Consider the following 24,106-nt stretch of genomic DNA (forward strand, 5'->3'; position numbering starts at 1 on the left):
AACTGTACTGTCTCAATTTTACTTTTGTTTTAGATTAGGGATCTAGTTCAGTTATCCCTATTAACTGTTGTTTTTTTAATGTATTCATAATAAATGAATTTTTAACTTTCCCTATGCATTTGTTGTATGTAAATGTCACGTCGTAAGGTTCGTTATTCTAAATCTGTACTTAGTTGTGCCTTAAGGGAACTCCTTCTGTCTTACTGAAGCAAGAATGGCAACAGAAGGAGGAGAGACACAAAGCCAAAAATGTTACACAAAGAAAATGAGGGAGACGGCTCGAAAAAACACATACACTCTCATAGAGTTCTTGACCAAAAAGAAAAAAAAATTGTACCTGAAAAGTGAGCAGTGGAAGGACAAAGGTAAAGGATCCATGCCCCAGGAGAGGCATAAAAACACCAGAAGAAGAAGTAAAGCCCACGGACGGACGTTGACGTATAAGAAGCAAGCAAAAGAGAGTTACAATAAAGACAACCAATGGTAAACAATGGGCAGGCTCTAACCCCTCTGTAAGCTAAAAATGCCTTCAATCCCACAAGGCATGTGCTGACTTAGGGGAGACCTAAAAAACAGCACCACCAGATCTTTATAAAAGTAGGCATACAAGCACAAAGCAAATTTCCCTTCGCAGCTCCAATCGGAGCGACTAGGACACAGGCTGGACTCCGCTTTCCCCTTTCTGCAGCCAATTCCTCAAACTTCTACAAATCACGTTGTACTTTCTCTTAATTACATCTTGCAGTTCTAGGAAAAAGGATAATCAGCAGCCCTGAAATTATGGCTCCCGGGTTGCATAATGTGCACACCCTGGAGTTCCTCGCTTTTAGATTTGCTGCTCAGATTCCAGCTCCTGACACGACAGCGAGACACTAAGAGTTTGCAAATGACTGCCCCCGGGCAGCCTGTTACCAGGAACAAGATTACAAACAAACTGCCTGGTATTAAAGCTCCTGCTTTTAACTATGATGTTATCAGCGCGAGATCTGCTGCTCAGACATTCTGCAAACAAACAACCTAATTACCCATGGACTTATCGGTCTGTGTTTGTATGTTAGACGGAGATCTGGATCAGATATTAGACATCCTCCTGAGTGCACGTGAACTCCTCTGACCCCTTCTTTAGGACACTGGAGCTTAGACCAAACACTGCGTGACTTTTGTCACAAATAATTTAGCTGCAGATGTCAGTCTTTGCCAGTGAAAGGTTCGTTTAAAAGGCTAGTAGTAAATGACAGTCAGAGGCAAATGTGCCTCCTTTCTTGTATCTGACCGTGCTTTGGTGTTTTATTTCTTCCTTTTCAACTTGCAAGGCGCTCAAGCTTACCCCAGCGCCTTGAAACCCTATTTCTGATTGATTAAACCAGTTATACCAGTCACACTACCAAAGCTGGGTTTGATTTGCTTTGAGTGCAATAATATTGCATGCTTTATATTTTTCTACGCCTGTCCAAAGTTTAACACCTACTTTTAAACCTCCAGCTCAAACTTTGTCACCAAATCTGTGTTTTTCTTTAAGATATTGACAATTCTGAATGTAGTGAGAAAAGTAGGTGTGTTCCTTAGAACACCGCTGCTCTTGTAATAGGACCCGTCACTTGGATTCTCCCTGGACACCAAGCTTACCCTCCAGGAACACACTGTCAGAAAATAAAGTGGTCTGGTAATGGCTCTCTCGTCTAAAGAAAGTGAAACCTTTGATCAAGAAAGTGACTTCAGAGGAGCTGTTCTACCCCTTGTAATCCTGCATCTGGATAGTGATACCCCCATGCTTCATGGCCTCCTCACTCGCACCCACCAAGGGCCTCCAACACGCTGGAGCACGTCTCACCCACAATGGAAGAAATATGATCATACCAGCCCCCTTTCTGGTGGAACTCCATTGCCTCTACATCCAGCCCCTACCATCTTCAAAATCAGCTGCATAATTCCTAGAGCCATTATGACCCTGCTTATCTTGCAGGTATAACAACGTGTATTTGTAAAGCGGATGTTCACCACGAAGGGTATCGGGGCACTAGATAACATATTTATTGTTACCCAATTCAACTGTACTGATTTTGTCAACTACAGAAGGATGAAAGGCTGAGTGGACCCGCTGGGATTTGAACCTGTGGCCATGAGGTCAAACACAGGCCCCTACAGTGGACGCATTAGTCCACTAAGCCACTAGACCCGGCTTACCATCCATGTGGTCCTCGGCATGTCCACAGCCAGGAAAGCATCACAGACTGCAAGGTTCCAAATATATCACCAACTACAATTCTCATCCGATTTCTTATTTATCAGGGTTTCTATTCGAAATTTTGTACAACAGTGGCCAGAAACTAAACAGTATTAAACATTGCTATGTAGATCTGAAAGTAAATCTCCTTCACATGTTTAATAACAAACAAAAAACAGCTGTAGTGTCCACCGTCTTCAACTGCAACAGATACAAGGAAACTAAAATGGATGAGTGGAGAAAAAGACCATAGAAAGTAGGCCTGAGCAGTGAACTCCGTTCCATTCGAAGGGTTTGCAGTTTTCTGCACTGTGGGCTCCACGGAGTTCGCGGAGTACAGAAAACTCTGCTCCGCATTGAGCAGTAGAGATTTTTCCCTGCTCGTGCTTGCCAATGGTAAGTTGGCGAGCACAAGCTGCCGCTCAGGTAGAATTTCTACTCGAGCAGCAGGAAGATCAGCGCGAACGGCAGTTCGCTCTGCACTCTGCCACTTGCGGATCTGCGTGGAGATTTTTGTCACTTCGCGGAGTTCCACCTTGCGGAACTCTGTGAACGCTGTCCAGGCCCAAAAAGTGTTTTGGTCAGATCCTGTAAGTAACAACAAAGACTAAAATGTGGTCCACTTGACAGCAAGTAGGGCAGTCCCTGATGAGGGTAGTCTAAAGAAGAGCCTATGTTACAGGAAAAGATTCCCTTGTGATATAGTGGGACTATGTCCTGCGAGGACAGAGCATTGGGCCTGATACCCTCAAGATTCAGGGTTTCCTATGTCCTCCAGTGTCTACACAGAACCAGTGATTCTACATCTGACAATAATTGAGGTGGAAGTGCTATTTTAATAAAATGTATTAATGTATCCGAAGGGAAAAAAACAAATGATGATGCGCTAAAAAAAATACTGAGAAGAAAAAACTGTTGTGGCATCCAGTTCCGAGAAGTCATAAAAATGGTAGGAGGTAAATTAACTGTACTGGGCTTGCATTGCAAGGACCAGCCCCAGACCACACAGAAGGCTCCTGACCTGTGTCACTGCCTCTTGATCCGAGCAGCTGTGGCCTCAACTGATGGACAAATGAATTCCTCAGATAATCATACATCACGCCCACTATTAAGGGCCACGGGGAGGATCATTGGCACAGGCATATAATATTTTCTTTTTTTTTAAAAAACACAATAGAGCATTCAACTTTTAGTGTGAACGATTTAAAGACCTTTTTTTTGCAATGAAGAATTTGGAGGGAGGGGCGCTCTGGATCAGTTGAAGAGCCAGGTCTTGAGGTCCTTCCTGAACGTGTGAAGGGTCGTGGAGCGTCTGATGTCCACAGGGAGCGTGTTCCAAGTTTTGGCTGCGATATGGGAGAAGGCTCTCCCATATCGCAGGGGGACCTCTGCCAGGGTGAGGTCTGCGGAGCGGAGGTCCCATTTGGGTACGTGGAAGACTTCTCTCTCTTTGAGGTATTTGGGTCCGATGTTGTGGCGGGATTTGTAAGCATGGGTGAGGAATTTGAAAGTGACCCTTTTCTCGAGGGGGAACAAGTGAAGGCCTCGTAGGTGTTGGGTCATGGGCTCCTGGCGCGGTGTTCCCAAGACGAGTCTGGCTGCGGCGTTCTGGATGGTCTGGAGTCTGTGCATGAGAGTTTTGTTGATTCCGGCGTAGAGGGGGTTGCCGTAGTCTAGTCTGCTGGTGAGGAGTGCTTGGGTGATGGTCCTTCTGCAGTCGGAGGGATCCACTTGAAAGTCTTATGGAGGATGCTCAGGCAGTTGAAACTAGCGGAGGAGACGGGGTTGATCTGGTGGTTCATAAAGAGAGGGAGGAGTCCAGGATGATGCCGAGGTTCCGAGCATGGTCTGTGGGGCAGGTGGGCTCCCGAGGGCGGTAGGCAGCTGTTGTTCATCCAGGCTGCCACGTTCTTCATGCCCTCCTGGAAACAGAATCTGGTGTCTTCGGGATTCTTTGTGAGTTAGAGGATGAGCTGGGTGTTGTTGGCATAGAATACAATGCTGAGCCCATGATGTCTGACGAAGGCGGCGAGGGGGGTCATGTAGATCCCTGGGGGACTCCGCTGTTGATTTCCGTAGGCTTGGAGAGGAAGGTGGGGGCGGGGGGGCGGATCCTCTGTGTTCTGCCGGGGAGAAAGGATTGGATCCATTCGAGGGCGGTTCCTTGAATTCCTGCGTCGTGTAGTCTGGCTGCGAGGGTGCGATGTGACACGGTGTCGAAGGATGCGGAGAGGTCAAGGAGAATGAGGGCCGCGGTGTGTCCCTGGTCGAGCAGCAAGCGGATGTCGTCAGTGGCGGTCTCGGAGGGCGGTCTCAGTGCTGTGGTTGCTGTAGAATAAAGACTGGGAGGCGTCCAGGATGGAGTTTTCTTCCAGGAAGGCGGTAAGCTGGGTGTTCACTAGTCTTTGTGGGACTTTGGCTGCAAAGGGGAGGAGAGAGATGGGCCGGTAGTTCTTCAGGTCTGTTGGGTTGGCCGATGGCTGCTTGAGGAGGGGTTTAACCTCTGATCGCTTCAGATGCCTGAGCTGAGGGAGGCGTTGATTGTGCGTCCTAGTTCAGTGGCGATGATAGTGGCGGCCCTGTGGAAGATGTGCAGTGGGCAGGGGTCCATTGGGGCTCCTGAGTGGGTTTTCTTCATGGTCGTGGTGATGAGTTCGAGGGTAGCGGGATCCCAGGATGTGATGGTCTGCTTATCAGCGGTCGTGGGTAGGGAGGTGGTGTTTGTTGTTGGTTCGCTGAAGTTGTCGTGGGGGGCCTTGATCTTCAGATGGAAGTAGGAGCTGAGCTTGTCGCAGAGTTCCTGGGAAGATGTGCCGTCCGTGGCTTCGCTGGGGGGTTTGGCAAACTGTGTTGGTCTGGACTTTGTCTCTTATGAAGGTCTGTTTGGTGTGTCTTATGGGCTGGTGGTATTTCTTTAGGGCGTTTTTGTGGTCATTCCGTGATTCCGTGATTTTCAGGTTTTGCCAGGTTTTCTATAGGTGTCTGCAGGAGAGGCTGGCTTCTTTAAGTTCTGTGGTGAACCAGGCGGCCTTCAGCGGGCGTTGTTTGACGGTTGTGAGCTTGTCGGCGCAGCAGGAGATCCAGAGGTGAAATTTGCTGCCTGCGGAGTTGGTGTCGGTCGCAGCGAAGGGGGGTATTGGCGGAGGGTGGTGTTGAGGTTCTCCTCTGTGACCTTGCTCCAGTTCCGTCGTGGCAGGGGTAGTGCGGGTTTGGTTATGGTGGTGGTGGTTTTGAAGGTGAAGTGGACGCAGTGGTGGTCATCCCAGGGTGGCTGGGTGGTGTGGTTAAAGCATGTGTTACTTCCTCCCGCGAAGATGGGGTCGAGGGTGTGACCCGCTCTGTGGGTGGGCGTGTTGAGGAGCTGCTTCAGTCCAAGGTTGGCGAAGTTGTTGAGGAGATTGGTGGAATCAGGATCGTTGCTGTTGAGGTGGAAATTCAGGTCCCGAGCAGAATGTAGTCCATGGAGGTGATGGCGTGGAGTGTGGCGAGCTCGGCGATGGTAGTGGTGTGGTGGGTGCAAGGTCCTGGCGGTCTGTAGATGAGGGTGCAGCGTAGCGTGGTCCTGGGGTTTGTCTGGATCGGGAAGTGGAGGTGTTCTGTGTTGGAGTGGGGGTCACTCGTGCTGGATGTGGAGCATTGGAGGGGAGTCTTGTGTGCGATGGCGAGTCCTCCTCCAGGGCGGTGAGGACAGTCCTGTCTCTAGATCTTGTAGCAGTCAGGGATGGCGGTGGCGATGTCAGGACAGGAGGTGCTGTTGGTCCAGGTTTCCGTGAAGAAGGCGATGTTGGACGAGAGGTTGTTGAGCAGGTCCCAGAACTCAACAGCATGTCGGTGTAGGGAGTGCACATTGAGAAGGATTCAAGTCAGGATTACGGTGGTGCGTGCATCGGTCGTTCATACGGCAGTCGTGGGGGCTCTGTTTATGGTGAAGGATTTGCGGCAGTCGTCGGCATCGTATCCTATGCAGACGACACCCAGCTCATCCTCTCGATCACAAAAATCCCGAAGACACCAGACTCTGTTTCCAGGAAGGTATGAAGAACGTGGCAGCCTGGATAAAGGACTGCTGCCTGAAGCTAAACTCAGAGAAGACCAAGGTCCTCATCCTCGGTCCCTGCACCTCTGCCTGGGACTACACCAGGTGGCCCTCGCCCTAGGGAGCCCACCCACCCCTACAGACCACTCTCAGAACCTCGGCATCATCCTGGACTCCTCCCTCTCCATGATCCGCCAGATCAACGCCGTCGCCTCCACTAGGCTCCACTAGTTTCAACTGCCTTTGTATCCTCCGTAAGACCTTCAAATGGACCCCCCCACCCCCCAACTGCAGAAGGACCGTCACCCACGCACTCATTACCAGCAGACTGGACTAAGGCAACACCATCTATGCCGGAATCAACAAAACTCTTCTATACAAACTCCAAACCATCCAGAACACCGCAGCCAGACTCATTCTCGGGAAACCGCGCCATGAGCACATTACCCAACACCTACGAGGCCTCCGTTGGCTCCCCGTCGAGAAGAGGGTCACCTTCAAACTCCTCACCCACGCCTACAAATCCCTCCACAACATTTGACTCAAATACCTCCACGAGAGAGTATCCTTCCACGTACCCAAGAGGAACATCCGCTCCGCCGACCTTGCCCTGGCAGAGGTCCCCCACATCCAAAGAAACCGAACCGGCAGGAGAGCTTTTTCCTACATCATAGCCAAAACCTGGAAGCAAACTCCCTGTGAACATCAGACACTCACCGACCCTGCACACGTTCAGGAAAGACCTAAAGTCCTGGCTCTTCGACTGATCCGGAGCCGCCGCCCCGCCTCAATGAGTTCCACTGAACATAATTAGCTATTATAAAAGAAAAAGGTTGGAGACCCCTGTTGTATAGGCATTTGGCGTGTAAAAGTAAGGAGGGTGAAGATGAGGGCACAGGCAGAAAGAAAATTTGGCAGAACTGAATGTCAGGTCAGTTCTACAAAAAAACTCTAACCATGGGTAATTGTCAAAGAACTGAAAAAGTTGCCCATGTTGAACTCAACTGAAAAGTGTTGGGGTGATGGGCTAAAATGCTGCTTTTTGGCATGTGTGAAGCAAACAGCAGGGAAGTACAAGTGGCATAAAACATATCAAGTCCGACTCAATGATGCATCTGTCTATGGCGACAAACGGAGTCATCATGGGTAACGAAAGTGCAGATCGGCGAGAAACGTAGAGTGGGTCCTTGTCCATCAATGGGCGTAACAAGGGTCTAACTTAAGTGATTTATGTTAAGTAATTTGTTGATTGAGATATAGGTTTGAATTAAATCTACTTAATTCATGAGTACTATATCATTACATTGAAGGTGGTAGAAATCAGGTAAACAGAGCAATGTCTGCTTTTTTTCCAGTAATCCAGTTAACTAGGAATTCAACTAAAGAATTTAGCAGAGCAAGAAAAATTCATTAAAGACATCAATATAACGTGTTTATATCCGTGTGTATCATGCAGGATATGTTTCTGAGCCTACCTTTGATCAACCATGGACTTGGAATATATGTAAATTCACACATTGTAGGCGCGATTCTCAAACTGCACTGTAATAATATAAAACGTACTGCATACACTTATGTGTATAGAGGTCTCCGCCCTGACTGCGGAGTCTCTGCACACATATGGATTTAAGTAGTAAATGTGGAAGGGATACAGGGGAGTGGATGGGAAATGGGGCAGATTTACTACTAAATGGAACGTGATTAGTGAGGAGTAAGACGGGTTAAAGGAGTGCCGGGGAGTGGTTTAGAGAGGCGAGTCACCCACCCGCACACAAGTAAAACAACGAAATTGCTATGAGCGGGAGACATGTCACTTCCACTTTTGTAGGAAGTTCAGACTCTTAGTTTGCGAATACCAAAAGTAGTAAACTTACTACAAAGCGTAACCATCCTCAAAAGTGTAATTTACCTTTGTGAATCCGGCCCTGTAAGTGGATGCAGGAGAAACATCTTGTCCACCTGTAATTATTCTCACAAAAAGGTTTAGATGAAGACTCAAATGAACAATGGAACACAATCTTTTCCCTCCTCTGCCCAGCTCCCAAAGCACACCTTTCCACTTCAAAATCAATGGTCATGGCCTTTTAAAAGGGGGACAAAGTCTTCAACAAAAAATTTCAGCAATACAGCCAGTTAGAAAAATGTTAAATCCTTAAACTTAGTTTCGCTACAAAAGTATTCATACAAGTAGAAAAATACATGTAGAATACAGAAACGATATGCATAAATTATAGTCACAGCTACCAAGCGACACACAGCATTTCAAGCAGTAAAACTGCCCTTCGCTACTGAATAATGGGAGCATTATCATGGCTGCAGAAATAGCCACGCTACTATACTTGCAGAAGAGTGAAAGGATGGAAGCTATTTGACCAACCAGATGTTGTACTGGGCAAGAACAGATGAATTGAAAGCCAAAACCAACATAAGCCCTGGAGGATGATTGAGCTTCTGAAATGCACACTTGGCTTTCCGCTTCCATACTCAGAATCACTAGTAGTCCGATCCATTTAACAGCCCTGTCCTAAATAAATGAAGACAGTGTGGTAAGGTGGGTGGGCATAACCGCAAATCCCCAGTCTATTTCAACACTTCTCAACAGGAAGCTCACACCACGCTCTTCTCAACGAAAGCTCAGATCATGTTCTTAACTCCTGGAACTAGTCATAATAAGGCATCACCAGATTCTAAGAAGTGCCATAACTTTGCCAGGTTATAAAATACAAGATAATTATTTTGTTTTACCTCTGAAGGGATCAAAGTTGGTTACTGCTGCCAAAAGGTAGGGCAAACCTCTTACAAATGCAATGGGCAGCTTTGGAAAAAGCGACGAGGCACAAATGGTGCCAGAGCCACCAGTGCAGATCCAGTAGGGGCCCCATCCAAACCGACAGGGCCCAAGGTACATTGGAGGTAACAGGCCACCCAAAGATGAGGCTCGTGGCCTCATAAAAATCTTTTAGTTGGGCAGGGGTCTCTCCGGCTCCCGGAAACTCAAGGAGGCTCAGAACCGACCCAGGTGCTGGCTCAACCACAGAGCCAGACCTCAAGTGATGCTCCCTCGTTGGCCAATGGATGAGGTGAAGTTAGAGCACACCTCGACGACTCCATCATGTGTCGGAACTTACCTGAATGACCTGACCACTTAGAGTGCAACAAGCTTCTCGGACTCCGTGACCGCTCCAGGGACCTCCCTACCTACCAGGATCTAGATCGCTGAAAGGTCGCACATCGAGCCACCAGCAGCTTGAGGTATTGCTTCCTCAATGGCTTAGAGTGCATGGCAAGGCAATCGGAGCAGGCCTTCGGGTCGCATTCGAGGTACCAGAAGCACACACGGTGCTGGTCTGTCACCGACATTGAGCGGTGACAGGCGCCGCAAGCTTTGAAACCGGCCTTCTTCTATGACATCTCCTACCACACCAGGAGGCAATAAACTCTAAAAGCTTCGCCAAAATAAGCTAGTCGAAAAACTGACTAAGAGGTAGCTCTTCCCGGATCTGCACTGAGTGGCGTGGAAAGAACAGAACTGACATTAGTGCGCTGGGGTGGTGCCTATATAGGCAACACGCATGTCACTTCCGGTGCAGATGCGCGGCAAAGCCACGTGGAGCCGAGCGACACCACCTACTGGCGCGCAGGGGTACTGCTCAATAAAAGTTCCTGATCCAGTCTGACGCCTGAAGATAATTCGAAGGTAGAGAATCTGTGGCTATTAGTCTCTACCAGATAATAACTTTTAAGCACTTCAGCTGAATCTAGGGAAATTAATTTTAATATTCCCAAACTATGCTTAATCAAATAAATGTGACCACATCATTTTAACTTTTGATACTGGACTAGTCATAATCTGCATATTATCGTCCTTTCAAAAATTACCAAATGTAATCCATTTATGCATTAAAAATGTGCACTGCAGCCTATTTGCATAAAATATCAACATCTAAAAGGACATGCTTCACTAGAGAGCAAGTGGAAAAAGATAATTCTTGACTCCTTCACCCCAGGCTGGTTTTTGTATAACTGCACAATACCTTTGAGGACAGACTGTGTGTTTACAAAGGTGGCAGGTGTAAAAAAAATTAGAGTAGAAACGATTGTCCATTTAAACACACTACATGTTGGTAGAGCTCAGAACAAAAAAATAAGGGGAAGATGGATTCTGTAAGAGCAACTGGGGCAAAATTCATTAGAATGCACATTTTGTCCACAATATAGCTTTCCCTATGACTAGCCCAGATGTGGCCTTGTTACGACCCCCTTCTCTGAGTTACTTACCAAGAACCTGCTTTACTGAAGCCCAACACCACATAGGACTCATCTCTGAGGAACTGCTTTCACTTCATGAGGATGCATTTGTAATCGATGTTCCTGCCACATATTAGTGGTTAGCTACTCAACCACCATCATAGCCAGAGAAACTGTCCATCCTATCACTGCTCCCACTGGTGTCGGAGCGCTGCCATCTTCCTTGCACGGTTAAAGAAGCCACAAACTGACACGTATAGTCAGACAAACAATTCCTTACCGACTCACAACCTCTTTCGAAATATGTTCTATCTGCCACTTCATGCCACACAAAATAAAGAAACAATGTGGCCAAATACAATTTATATTAACTAAACTGTATGTAAACATTCTTACTAGTCTTTGGGATTCAATTAAAAAAGCAACTTAAAATAAGGCCAAATTTGCTTATTCTGTGTAAAAATTGGCAAATGTATTGTTTCTGCCACTTTTGTTACTGATGCATGCAGGGTTATTATATGATTCCAGAGCAGGGCCTTTATTATCTGTTATGGACAACCTCCCAAGCAACAGACTGACCTTCATGCTTTCAACATCCCAGTGAACTTGATCATTTAATTAAATCATGTAAATAATTTTAAATAGTGCTCACTCAGCCTTCATCCTAGGCAAGCTTTAAACCCCCAGCAACAATCGGAGAATTCACATGTTCAAAGAGTTTATCTGCAGCCGAGTAGGGTCTCCTCTAATGGAAGTTGTAGCAATCTTCGGGATCTAGAATTGGAAATGCTGCACTGTCCCCCTTCACGTTTGAAGTTAAGACAACTATTTTAGTTTCTAATTATGGTACCAAATTGGACTGGGCGTGGGTGGCTTTCTTTTCTCCATATGGCGAGGCATTGCTGCGCAGCATTTTGTCAATGGTGGTCAACATCTTGAAGGCTGGTCTGGCTTAAAATGGCCAGATGTGGAGTTGTCCAAGATGCTGCATAGTTTGCATTGGCACGTGTTGACTATTGTTCCTAAATTGTCACGGCATGGTCAAAGTAACATCTGATTGTTTTTGCTGCTCTAGTTTAACCAATTGTGTATTTCGCAACTAATGAGTATGAATAGCTGTGCTGAACCAGCCTGGTGCGTCCTATGGAGCCCACAAGCGCCAATCTAGTCGTTGAGAGATAGTGTCTCAGTTGCATATTATACCTCCAAATCTTTATGAGTTGAAACAGATACTTGATTTAGTGGCCTTAGAACAAATAAGCTTGCAAAAGTCTCTGTCACTGGCGATCGTTGCAGGCCACATTCCGTCCATCATTTTTTTGCCCACTGTAGCACACCCGACGGTGCAACCATAAGCAAATCAATCTTGGTCTCCTACTCATTGAGTTAGTAGAGTCAATTGTGGGCTTGCTGATGATGCAAAAAACAAACTGAGTTATTTTGGTCTAAGAATGTGCAGAGTGGTACAATTAAGCTCTGAATGTTATACAGCACATATGACAGCTGGAAACCTAATCAATGGGCAGATAAACAAACATAGATCAGGTTCTTCTATTACTATCAGATCTCTATCAGATCTATTGTCCTTCAATAGGGATGGAAAACTTAATTAAACCTTCCGGACATAAAAAAAAAATACTGCATGGAAAATGCAAAAAGAAAGACAACTAAAAAGCACGAGTGATGTAGATGTCAGAAACAATTCAACAAATAAACATATGTAGTACCAGTAAATGGCTTAAATAATTCAGGGCAGGGATCTGCTTAAAAAGTAAAACTGTGAAACTAAAATAGCTCTGAGGGATAAATTGTTATCGGAAAAACTATTGACTTCACGTGGAACTAAATGTTAAAGAGGTGAGCATCTGGTGAAGTCTGCAGACTATACAATGTAGTTACTTATGCAAAGTGATCAAGGAGCCTCCAGCAAAGAGAACAGAATATTCAAAATCCACCCCCTACAGGAGATACTCATTACTCCAGAAGGATGCCTATCGTGGCGATGGTATGTGGGAGCCATACCAAAGGATCAGTCAAGACCAACTTCTCGATGATTGACACTGAAAAACTGTGTAGGACTCAGATCTGGAGGATGTTTTGGGAGATAACATGTGTGCAAGTCTGAACAGCTCTCACAGGGATGATGTTTTACTGCACTGCTGGAAAGTAACCGAACAGGCGCAGGAAGGGAACGGAGGCAGGGATGCAGATGAATAGGGGCAGGACAATATGTCCATTGCTAATGGGTTACCAGACATCAGAGTGTAGTTAAACATTAAGACAGAAGGGAAACAAAAATCACCTCTTTATGCATTCCAACAAGACACAGATGCATGCATTACCTTCGAAGACTCTCTTTCTTCTCATCACTGGTTAAGCAGCTGTCCAAATGCCTGTTGATGTACTGCTCTGATATGCCAACACCGCAAACTGGGCAGTCAACTGCAGGAAAAAGGGAGTGGTTACTATACATTCAATGAGCTCAGAAAGGGTTCTTAGGCCTGGACCTACAAATGCCAAAGGTATATACGGGCAGGCAAGATTTTGTCACATGCTCAAGCGCACAGCGCGTCAATGAAGACCTGGATCCTGATCCAAGGATCCGGCAGAACTGCAACAAGAGAAAAGAAACTAGAGTGTAAATGTTCTATAAAGATCAGGTGTATGTGCCGTGGAATGTATGTGGGGAGTACATGCAATGACTGACTTGAAAGACAATAAGGGGTGCTGATCACATTGCTCGCACCTTCAGACACACCATGAACAGCGGAAGAAATCCAAACCAACAGTGACCAAGTCTAATTCACCAGAAATACCGAGGACACTTCAGTGATAAGTTGATGGAAGGTGGAAGACTATTGGCAAGAGAGTGTATGGGTTGTATACAAATCTTAAAAAATACTTCAGGAAAATAGGTTCTTGCATCGTCACTTTAACAGCGGTGAGGACAGGATTCGTTTCAATCGCCAGTGAAGTAACAATGAACATTTGAGATTCTGTTTACATATAATTGATGATGGGGTGAGTTTAGAATCTTAATTTTTTCAGACTGCAGTTCTTGCCTTTTTTCATGTTTTATTACACACTGACCATGGAGTGGTTATTTAAAAGCAACCGCAAATTCACTATGATTCCTCTTGAGTTCCCATGTGTCCTATGCACTTTAAAACCCCTGTTCGCCAATGGTCGAGCCGCACCAGTGCATCGCTATGTGCATTACCCACAGTGCAATATATATTATGAAGGGGCTTTGTGTGGACACTGCTGCAGTTTCATCACCAACAATTTTCTAGCGACTCCACACAATAACTGTGCAAATGCACAGATGCATGTCTTCCACAGGGTAGTCGTGCACATACATTGTATGTTGACACACAATAGATGGCCAGCAAAGAAGACACCCTAATAAAAAAAGCACTCTATTACCACAGGCATTTGTGTGTGGAGAAACTAAAATTGGGTGCGCCTTCTTCGGAGTTATGTGAATCACTGTTTTTTGTTAGATAAATTGAAATTATTCTGCCTTTCTTTAACGTTAATACCAATACTACCAAACCGCGGATCGAGGATCTAAATATCTCATACCTACAGCAGGCTTCACCGCTGTCAGTACTGTAGAGATTAAATCAATGATATTTGCCAATAGTTGAGGCTTTCCTCTTGATCCATGTTTTACCAACATATTTCGTATGGCTGAAGAAATTAGACAAGTTAGATTTCCTTTTGCTTTGCAACAGCACTGAATGAGCGAAGTGTTATATAGCCGCCACATCAATTATCCTTCTGAACAGAAAATATTAGCTTTTTTGTTACATCACAGTTTTGAATGTCAGAGCTAGGACATCAGAGAGACAGATTCTATTCTATTGCACAGGAGGCTTATGCTCTCACCCAGCTTGGAACACTATGAGAGGTAACTGGTTGGTTCCACTTCATTTCAGAAGCATGCATAGAATCCGGCAAGTGAGGCTCTAACCTTTTGGGACCTCTTTTGGCCCTGGCGTGGACACTCGCCCAGGACTTGCAGCGCAACCGGGACTTCTGGATGATGTGGCCTCCGTCGTAAGTCTGCTAGTTTCAGGAGTATCACTAAGCCCTTCCATTTTAACAGGTGCTTTTCCTTCACTGTCAGTGTCCTCTGTTCGTGTTGGTGCCAAAGTGCTGGCTTTCAGCAAGAAATTGTCCATGCAAGCACTTTCCTGCTTCACCTTTGCGGCACCAATGGATCTCCTGGAGTTTTGTTTATCAGAAGAACGGGAACCACGGAGCATCGGTGGGGATATGGGAGGGGAATCCAACACAAACTGGTAGAGATGCTTCCTGAAAATGAAAATAAATAAAAACATTATACAATTAGATAAATGTGTGCATTTTATTGGTGTTGAACCTCTTTAAAATTCGGTCTAACTAAGAAGCCAAATTTAGTTTCAGTGTGATTGGCTAAACCCTTATTTCAGGTTTTTTATATATTCTTACTAATCCACAATTTGTTGAATGGATAATATGAAAATGTAAAGCCACTACTCTCTGGTTGCCCACAAACAAACAAAAAACAGCCTCTTGAGTTCCAAAACCACCAACTGCTTGTGCCTTCAGCCACATCATGAACAGAGACAGACAAAGCCCAACCAACATTGAGGCAAGATCCATTCATCAAAAATATCAAGGACATGTTTCAAATAAAGGGAGCTATAAAACTACATTTTATCCTGTTACTTGCACTATCACCTGAAACACAGGCATATGAAGAAGATAGATTTAGACTGATGCTGAGTATCTGCTGGGTGAGAAGAAATGGCTTTCCAATTAAAGACCGGGAACGACCAGGAGCTCCCTAAGCTGGCTGACCTACGTTTTGCTAATCCTAAACCTGTGAGCAAGTGGGTTTACATTTAGTGTATTTCTGCATGCCCACCCACTGTGGACAAAATACATACAGGTGGCCTCCTGGCTTGCAAAACCACCAATACTCGCATCTTTAGCCACACCGTAAACCGAGACATATGAGGCCAAAGGGATCACAAGGACGAATGGAGAAATCAGATGGTTGCAATTACGTTTAGATAAAAGAGAAACAGAGCTTGCTTTCATTATCAATTACTTACTAGACATTGTAAAAGTGGGAAGGGTTTCCATCAGAAAGTTGAAAGTTAAAAGTGAAGGTAGAAGGCAAATCTGTAAAATGAGCAGGCTGTCTAATTTCTTTACACAATAAAATCTTACCTATTCTATTTAAATCAATACAAAAAGAGCATGAGGGCAATCACAGTAAATCGGATAATCAATGTATTAGACTTGATTCAGATGGGGAAATGACTTGATATCGATGGAATGAATCCAGAATTATTTAAGATACATAAAGTAGTTATAGACCCTCTTCTGGGGGATTTGTTAAAAAGCAGTTCAAAGTGAATAATTCACAACAACCTTTTTAGATTAGCAACTTATTCTGATCTCTAAAATGAACAAAGATCGGTACTTGGAGTCATAACTATGGATATAGAACGTTTTTTAGAATGATACTGGTCCAGCTATCCCACAGGATATTCATGAGGATAATATATGCGATAAAGTACACCCTGCGTACATTATAAGGATATTGTAAGTCACTGAGGAAATCCTTGACCATGTAAAGCGACAGGGCTGAAGGCAAAGTCCTTTTATGAGATAATGGAACTTCAAGGTGACTTGCAATATCCGTATAATGTATAACAGTGTGTACTTTATTCCTTCTAGTACATGGTCACACCATCCCCTTTCTTACAAACCACTTAGTGCATAGCTTTTTCATATGAAAGAGAGAGAGCATGTTTGCAAATATGAAGAATACAAAAATAATCTCTACAGCAAAATTAAACTTATCAAAAAAGCTGTTACATATTTGTTGCCAAAAATAAAATATATTAGAATCTGTGAAATCAAATCCGTTTTCTTTTAAAAAAAAGAAAAAGAAAATTAAAGACACTATCCCTCAGAACATGTAGAAACAGAAGAAAGAATCTAACTTTTATATCATTACCTAAGTGGTGCAAAAAAATAAACATGTTGGCATAAATGCCTCTTTCTGCTTTTTACTGTATAGCCAGAAAACTAGAGCAGAAGAAAGAAAAGTCATGTTTCATTTTTGTTTTTTAAAAAGCTCCTTTAATTATGTTCTATGACCTCAACTGGTATAGGTGACTGGGTGCTTCGCAAGATGCCCATTATGAAAAAAAGTTGTGGAATCCAATGTATTCTAAAGAAATTAGAGATGGGCGTTTATACAGGTATTGTAAGACGCCAAGAATTACTATTTACTGCAAGGACTACAGAGGTCCACTTCTTCGGCCCAAAAAAATGTAAATGTAAAATGTAAATGTATTTGAGCTTATATAGCGCACAGCTACCCGCAGTGGGTTTCCCGGCGCTTGCTTAGGGAACCCGTCCTGGTATTCCCCTGTGAGATAACCCCGGCAGGGTATCCACAAGGTGAAAGCCAGGCATCCCGCCGCGAGGGGCCGTTGTGGAGATTAAGCAAGCTATTGCCCAGAGTCGCAGAGTGTGAACCCGTGAGTCGAGAAGGCACCAGAGCGAGAATTATCGAGTCCGTGGAATTTTTAGCCCAAGACCCGCCGAGGCGGGGAATTGAACCCTGGTCCAGGGTCGATCTCAGCTTCCGGGTCTGCCGCCTCTAACCCCTGAGCCACACTTCTCCACTGGCCAAGACCATGGGTATTTTGCTTGGCCACGAGTATGACAGCAAGTAAGATCTTATAGGTCTGGATGTTTTTGAAGCTTTGCACTCTAATTCCTATCCCTATATGTTGCATGTTTTGCTGAATTACAGCTTGCATCGTTACGATTACACTTCTATATATTAACGCAGTAGATCATTACACGGCTGACAGCCAGAATGCATTCAATAAGAGAAACCACTCACGATAGCTCGTTTTCTCCACTTTCGTTTGTCCAATGTTTTAGAACCATTATAGAATGTCATTCATTTTAATCTCAAATGAAAGGGGAAATTCGATGGGGTGAAAGACAACACTGAAATGATTTGCAGGTGAGCGATTGCTATATATATCTAGAATGCATGCATTTCTCCTTTAATATATTAGTCACATTTATGAAGGAGCGTGCCACAACCTTGGATTTAGAAACCAATACAAGTAAAACAAACATCCTTTGATACCACCTTACAACTGGAGCTGAAATCCAGACTTTCCTGCAACAAAAACTAACTCAAAAATTCTGGAATCCATTTTTCAAATTAGAGGATCTCGCAGAATTGAACTATAAAAGGAGTATAGATAAAGTGGGCTCATTTTGTATTAAGGAAACAATTGTATTTATCGTCATCCATTCAGATGAATAATTAAAATAAGTACGCAGCCTCTGCTGTATTAAAAAATCCCCCATTAATATTCCAAAAGGAACCTAAAAAGAGCTATTAATGAGTTTGTACAGTATAATTAACCTGCTTGTATTATTGGTTAATAATAAACATCTTTCAGCTTTGCCTTATTGGGATGTAGTAAAACAGTATGCTTTGAGTCCAAAATGTGAGTGTAAGCTTCTGAGATTTAGGGCGAGACCAGTAAGTGCCTCTCCTCCATATCAAAGTGCAGTGATAATATTGGTGGGTAGGCAATAGGTGTAAACATCATGGCCTATCAACGGTCATGTTATCCTCTGATTTGTATTCTATGGTCATTAACATTTGGACCTTTCGCTTCAACACACTGTATTCTCTTGTTTTGTCATGCACAAACACACACTCAAGAATGCTCAACATTCAACGCTGCAGTTGGAGCTGGACTCGCGTTGAAATGGAATCGGCCATCCTTTTGTCTGCAGCATCCACTACAGATGTAAATATTAGTCACAAGGGCGTCCTAAAGGTCCCGCTTGCATCAAGAGTTCAGCCTTACCTTAAAAAGGGATTGCACCTAATACTAATACACTTCCATTAGGGAGAGAGGGAGTCAGGGTGACTTTTTCCCTAATGAAAACAAAAAAGTACCATCCAGTGGATATTCACTTCCGAAGGATACCATCAAGCATCTATGGATTATTACATATTTTACTGCATTCAAGGGTCAGAGAGCCTTTTTTTGTTAATTGGATATTTTGAAAATGGTGTCCAATTTGTTTAATGAGCTGTTATCTGCGCTGACCCTCCGTACTCTTGAAAATTAATAGGATGATTTTCTCAGCCCTCCGTTCCACACACCATTCACCTCAAGGGTTCACCTGAACATCCTTGCAAAGTGTAATCAATTTACTTAATGCAGAGGGGAGGGGGGCGACTGATTCAGACGGAGGCAGAGAGCCCTGGCCAGGATCAAGTGAGCAAAATCAACTTTGAGCAGTGCTTCTATTTGAGAATGAAGGTGATCATGACAACCAGAAAGACAGACACACAGACAGACGCTCAGACAGACACACAAACACACACATACACATCACATCCTGCATTTATGAGTGCAAGTAATCAGTTCTCATTGTATTCAGAGGTATTTCCCACTTGGAGGGGGTAAACGAAAGACAATAAAGGATGAAAGGGTCAGCGGCAAACAATGGTATGATTAAAGAGCTACAGAAAGTAGTACCTCCGTCACAAACAACAAAAGGTTAAGCAATATTTCAACAACACATCAGGCCTGTATTGTTTCCTCAGGCCAGACATCATTGGATTATAAAAGTTTAGGATGAGACATACAACCGGATGACCATCGAAAAAAGGCCAATGTCTCACTTTTTTTTTTCCTCAAAAGCAACAAGCATTGGCATAGCCAACAGGTCTCGCATTTGGTGCTGCCAGGGATTGAAAGCCTAAACAATTACTACAAACTAGATCATGCAGTCTGAATACACACTCGCCTCAGGAAACATTTACAGACACTTTCTGAGGCTTGTTAAAGCACAGACAGAAAGACAAACACTCTACACTACGGTTCTGTCTTGTCCCTCCCAGTTTCCCACACATGCAGCTTCCACTGTGAAGGCTGGGGAGAACAAACATGGCTTTCTACCATCTGCTGGAATTGGCTTTCCCAATGCTTATCTGCTGCTTAAGCACTGGCAAAGGCAATACCGCCCGGCAGTCATCTTGAAATGGTTTATTTGCGTATTGTTGTGCCATACTAAGATGACATCATGCTTCGTCAAGATGCCAGATGGCACAATGTAGACATAGAGCCATCCTGCTGGTATTTGCTTGGAAGGACGTAAGATTCATCATAACACTGATTCCAGAGGGTAGACAATTTAAGAAAATTCCATGATAATCTCAGGGCACAAACAGATTTGACATCAGGGTCTCTGAAGCATATGCTATGAAAATAAATAATAGAGTTTAAAAGATTCAAGAGAAGGTTTTTTTTTAAATAAGTCATAACGTTTCTATTGAAGTTTCTTTTATTAAACACGTGTAGGAATAGTGCAACATTCTAGACATTACTAGAAAATACAATAAAGCTACTGAGGCTAAAGACACGAGTATATCCTTCCACAACCCAGCTCCATCCAAAGTGCATACTATTCATGTCCCAACCAGTGGTCTTTAACCATCAATGATTCAATAGGATACATCTAACTGGATCAGAGCTGTCAGAAGGAAAGAGTATGTCATTGTGAATGGAGCGAGTGTTAGACTTACAATATGGATGCTGCTATAGCTAAAAGACTTGTAAAAGTTTAGTTCACTTTGCCTTCCTAATAAGTTGAAGCAGAAAAGTACACATTCTACAGCTCACGTTCTAGCACTTCCTTAACTGTACCCACATGTTGCTGCAAATGCTATTGTAATTTGCTACTCCTCTTAGAATCTCAACCCCCACATTTTCATACTGCCATTTGTTAGATGTAAGTCAGTGTTGTATTTCTTCTGATGCTGGGGAAAATGAATATCCAGTAGTTTAACTGACTAGAAAGTATGACAGAGCCGGAGAGGGGCTAAGATGGCAGCTCCTCTGAGGAGCTCTTGACACCAGCTCTTTTCCGCTCTCTGTGGCACATAATCCGGGACACACAGCAAACGCAGCTTATTTGTGTGAAGAGGTGATGACAAGGAACCTCTTTCGCTGTTAAAGGTGGAGAATTTGCAAAGCAACCGGCCATGCAGCCGTACTCCTACTGCCCATCTGAGCATGGGAGATGAGAACTATGCACTTATGGCAGCAGAGGGGCTAAGGGAGACCATCAGGCACAACAGCCATGGAGTGATCCAGGAGGAGGGAGGTAGGCAGCAAGACCTGATGGGAGACAAGTAGAGGGTAGGAAGGCACATGTTTTTAATATTTGTGCATCAAATATGGCCTGGCGAATCCAGAGAAACAGAGCATCTAGTGAGCAAAATGTGAAATGTGCATGAGAGCAGGTGAAGACTGATAAGAGGCTACAGTGAGTGGAGAAGCACTCTGTCGAGGCCAACAGCACTGCCCGGGATTTACTGACCTAGCAAATGAATGTGACCAAGGGGATCGTGAAGGTTGATGCACAGATGCAACAGTCTACAGAGGAGGTATCTACGTGGGGTTCTGGCACATCTCCCGGCAATACCTATTGATGTGTTGCAGGCAGGGACATAAAATATGGTGGTGGAGGACCTCTTAGGATTGGAGAATAATGTGAACTTTCAGATGGTGAAGCATGAACGCAGCTTTCCCTCAAAGGCCAATGAAGCGAACAAGGAACCTTGTACACACCTGAGTGTAAAGTCAGGATCCTGAGAACAGCGGCAAAAAGCTAGTGGTGCAGTTAGGTGTATAGTCAACTGTTCTTTAACCAGGTTTCAATCCAAATGCTCTGGTAAAAAAGAAAATACTCAGGTCCATACGAAAGGAGAATCACTATGTTATTGCATGAGGATTCCGCCAGGTCTGTCCTTCACTGGAACACTGGGAAATAACATGTTCTGCAATAAATGCATTTCACCCAGTGTGACTGGGCGTTGAGTTTGTTTGTATTCATGCTGAGTTTTTCAAGAACCTTGGAGTTTCCACCCCTTTTCTTTCTCTCTATGCTGCCTACCTTTGCTCATTTGTCGGTGTAATCAGCCCCTCTGCGTTTCCAGGGATGGATTGTGACTAAGGGTGAGTTAAGTTATTCGATAACTGTTGTTTACTTTTTAAAGATTATAGGCAGTATTTGAAAAGGTTCATACTGTCTTGATGTGGTGCTATATTGATACATCCCTGCACTTTAAATAACAAACATTTACCTGAAATTGCTCGAGAATCATATTGTTAATTACTCTAGTAAAGAGCTAAGTAATTTAAGAAATTACTTTAAAGACACTTAAAAAAAAGAATGGTTGAATTGACACAAGCCAGTACATGAGGAGCTGCAATGCTGCAACAAAACTTTAAACAACGTTTAAACCTCACATACCGCTGACATATAAAAAATAAATAAATAATAATGGCACTGCAACTCTCCAAGTATATTCAAATATGATAATATGTATGTCTGGGTATCTAGATGAAGGTGTCTATATACATATGTATATGGGTCTATGCTTCTGTGTAGAAGGATAAACATATCTAAAGAAATTTAAAAACCAGAAGAAAATTATATAACAGTGTCTGTATACTTATGTACTGCATATGTGTATATAACATGTATGTATACTATATATATATATATATATATATATATATATATATATAGATAAATACACATACATGTGTATATATGTCTATAGAATATATTATTTTTGTATTTAAAACAAATAAGGGAAGAAAAAGCTTCCATGTTTTCCTTTCCTTCTACTCTGTCACTCAACCCAAACCTTTCACACTACAATTGCCTTCCAAACATCCTTTCCAAACTAACTACTCCATCTTTCTAGCTACTCATGCAACTAAAAGACACACATGTCCACAAATAACATTTTACATCTTCCCTCTACTGAACCACTTCAATTAACATATTCCTGTTCAAAACACTAGAGTAAATGAGCGAGAGCTCAGGTGCATAAACTTAACAACTAGTCCTACAAGGAAAAAGAAACACATATTTCTAATCTTCTACCTATTTAACTCTACCCGTGTGTTCCGCAGTAACGTGTTACTCCTGCAACGTGCTTCAACGCCTTATCAGGGGTAGTAAGTGATATAGGAATACAATTACAATTATTGTGCCATCATGAAAAGTGTCTGATGTGCTAGGCTGATTTTGTGTGTTATGCTGTGCTTTCATGAGCAGTGCTGTTCTAATATGCTATTCTGAGTTGTTCCAGGAACTGGTGTGCTGTACTATGGTTTGGTGCATGTGCTGTGAAGCATTATTGCGTGCTGTGCTCTGGGGTTCTGTGCCCTAATGGGCTTTATATGCTGCGAGGTGTTGTTATTTGCTGTGCTATAACGCGCTGTCGCATTACATATTGTGTTATGAAGTGCTGTGCTGTAATGCAGGTTGATGTGCGACTGTATGATGCGATGTATTATTCCACTGTGCACTGTGGTTAGATAAGATATAATGTCTAATACAAAGAACAAACCTCGACGATCAGAAAGGGATACCCTTGCGCACACAAATACACTGACAAGTTGAGATTACCCTTTAGATTTACAAAATTGAGTACATGGTCATATTTGTCTTTTGTTCATTATAAGAGAAGTGAAATATTGGATTCATATGCAGATGTATTTATTTATTTATTTATTTATTTGTTTACATTTGTAATGCGCACAGCTACCCAACAAATGCCAATTTTTAATATGTATGACTGTGCGGAGCTATAGTGAGAGCAAAATAAAGACCCTTAATATATGGATATGAAGCTTTTTATGCTTATGTTAATGAGTGACTTTATAAAAGAATGAGTGAGTATGTGATATGTGTGTTAGGGGATGAGTCAGTATGGTTTTTATAAAGAAATATTTGTGTTATGCAACAGACCTGTACTCAAGTATTTGTGGATGCTTGTTGAATCTAGGAGATGCACATTTTGATACGAAAACATTATTTTGGAATCATGTATTGAACACATAAAACATTCAAATTAAAAAAGAGTCCTTCTGAGTCATATGCAGACATATTTTCTTAGATGTATTGACAGCAATATAATTGAAGGTTGGACGGGGTTTGTTCTTTGTATAAGGCATTTTCCCCTGCCCCGGCAATCCCATTCCAGCAGGGGATATTGGATATGATGCAATGTCATCTTGTGTGTTGTCGTCTGATGTGGTGTAATGCCATGTGGTGCTCCGATTTACTGTGCTACTTTGATGTGCTATGTTTTTGTGTGATGTTTATTGCTGATATGATGGGCTATTTCATTCAGGATTTTATAATGCGCTGCAAGAAACCAAGGCAGCCCAGAGCCCTGCTACTTTAGGGACAAGAAATGCTACTATTAATCCAAGATCTCATAGCAATGGTAAAATGACTGTAAAGACGTACAAGGGGAATGTCTATGTATGACCCAGAGAAATGGTGGGTAAGGTTTTAGGCTTCTTACCAGACCTGTTGAGGCGCAGCTAGCGCTAGCAAAGAGGTTAACCATATGTTTGTTTGAATAGGTGAGTATTTAGCAGCCTTCTGAATCTCCAGGAATCCGGGTTCAAGTCTCAGGTGCTATGGGAGTGAGTTCCACAGGAAGGATCTGT

The 24,106-nt window shown here is 43.4% G+C and overlaps 1 protein-coding gene across 1 annotated transcript in view; it reads right to left on the reverse strand.

Moving 5' to 3' along the window:
• RAD18 (RAD18 E3 ubiquitin protein ligase) overlaps positions 1 to 24,106 on the reverse strand; it is a 431,063-nt gene that overhangs the window by 266,149 nt on the left and 140,808 nt on the right. Inside the window, exons 5-6 of the mRNA XM_086948442.1 lie at positions 14,485 to 14,828; positions 12,851 to 12,950 (exon numbers count right to left, since the gene is read on the reverse strand). Of these exons, the coding sequence (XP_086804568.1) occupies positions 12,851 to 12,950; positions 14,485 to 14,828 (444 nt within the window). The remainder of the gene's footprint in view (positions 1 to 12,850; positions 12,951 to 14,484; positions 14,829 to 24,106) is intronic.

This window comes from Lissotriton vulgaris, unplaced genomic scaffold (genome assembly GCF_964263255.1).
Source record: "Lissotriton vulgaris unplaced genomic scaffold, aLisVul1.2 SCAFFOLD_1581, whole genome shotgun sequence".
Taxonomy (NCBI): Eukaryota; Metazoa; Chordata; class Amphibia; order Caudata; family Salamandridae; genus Lissotriton; species Lissotriton vulgaris.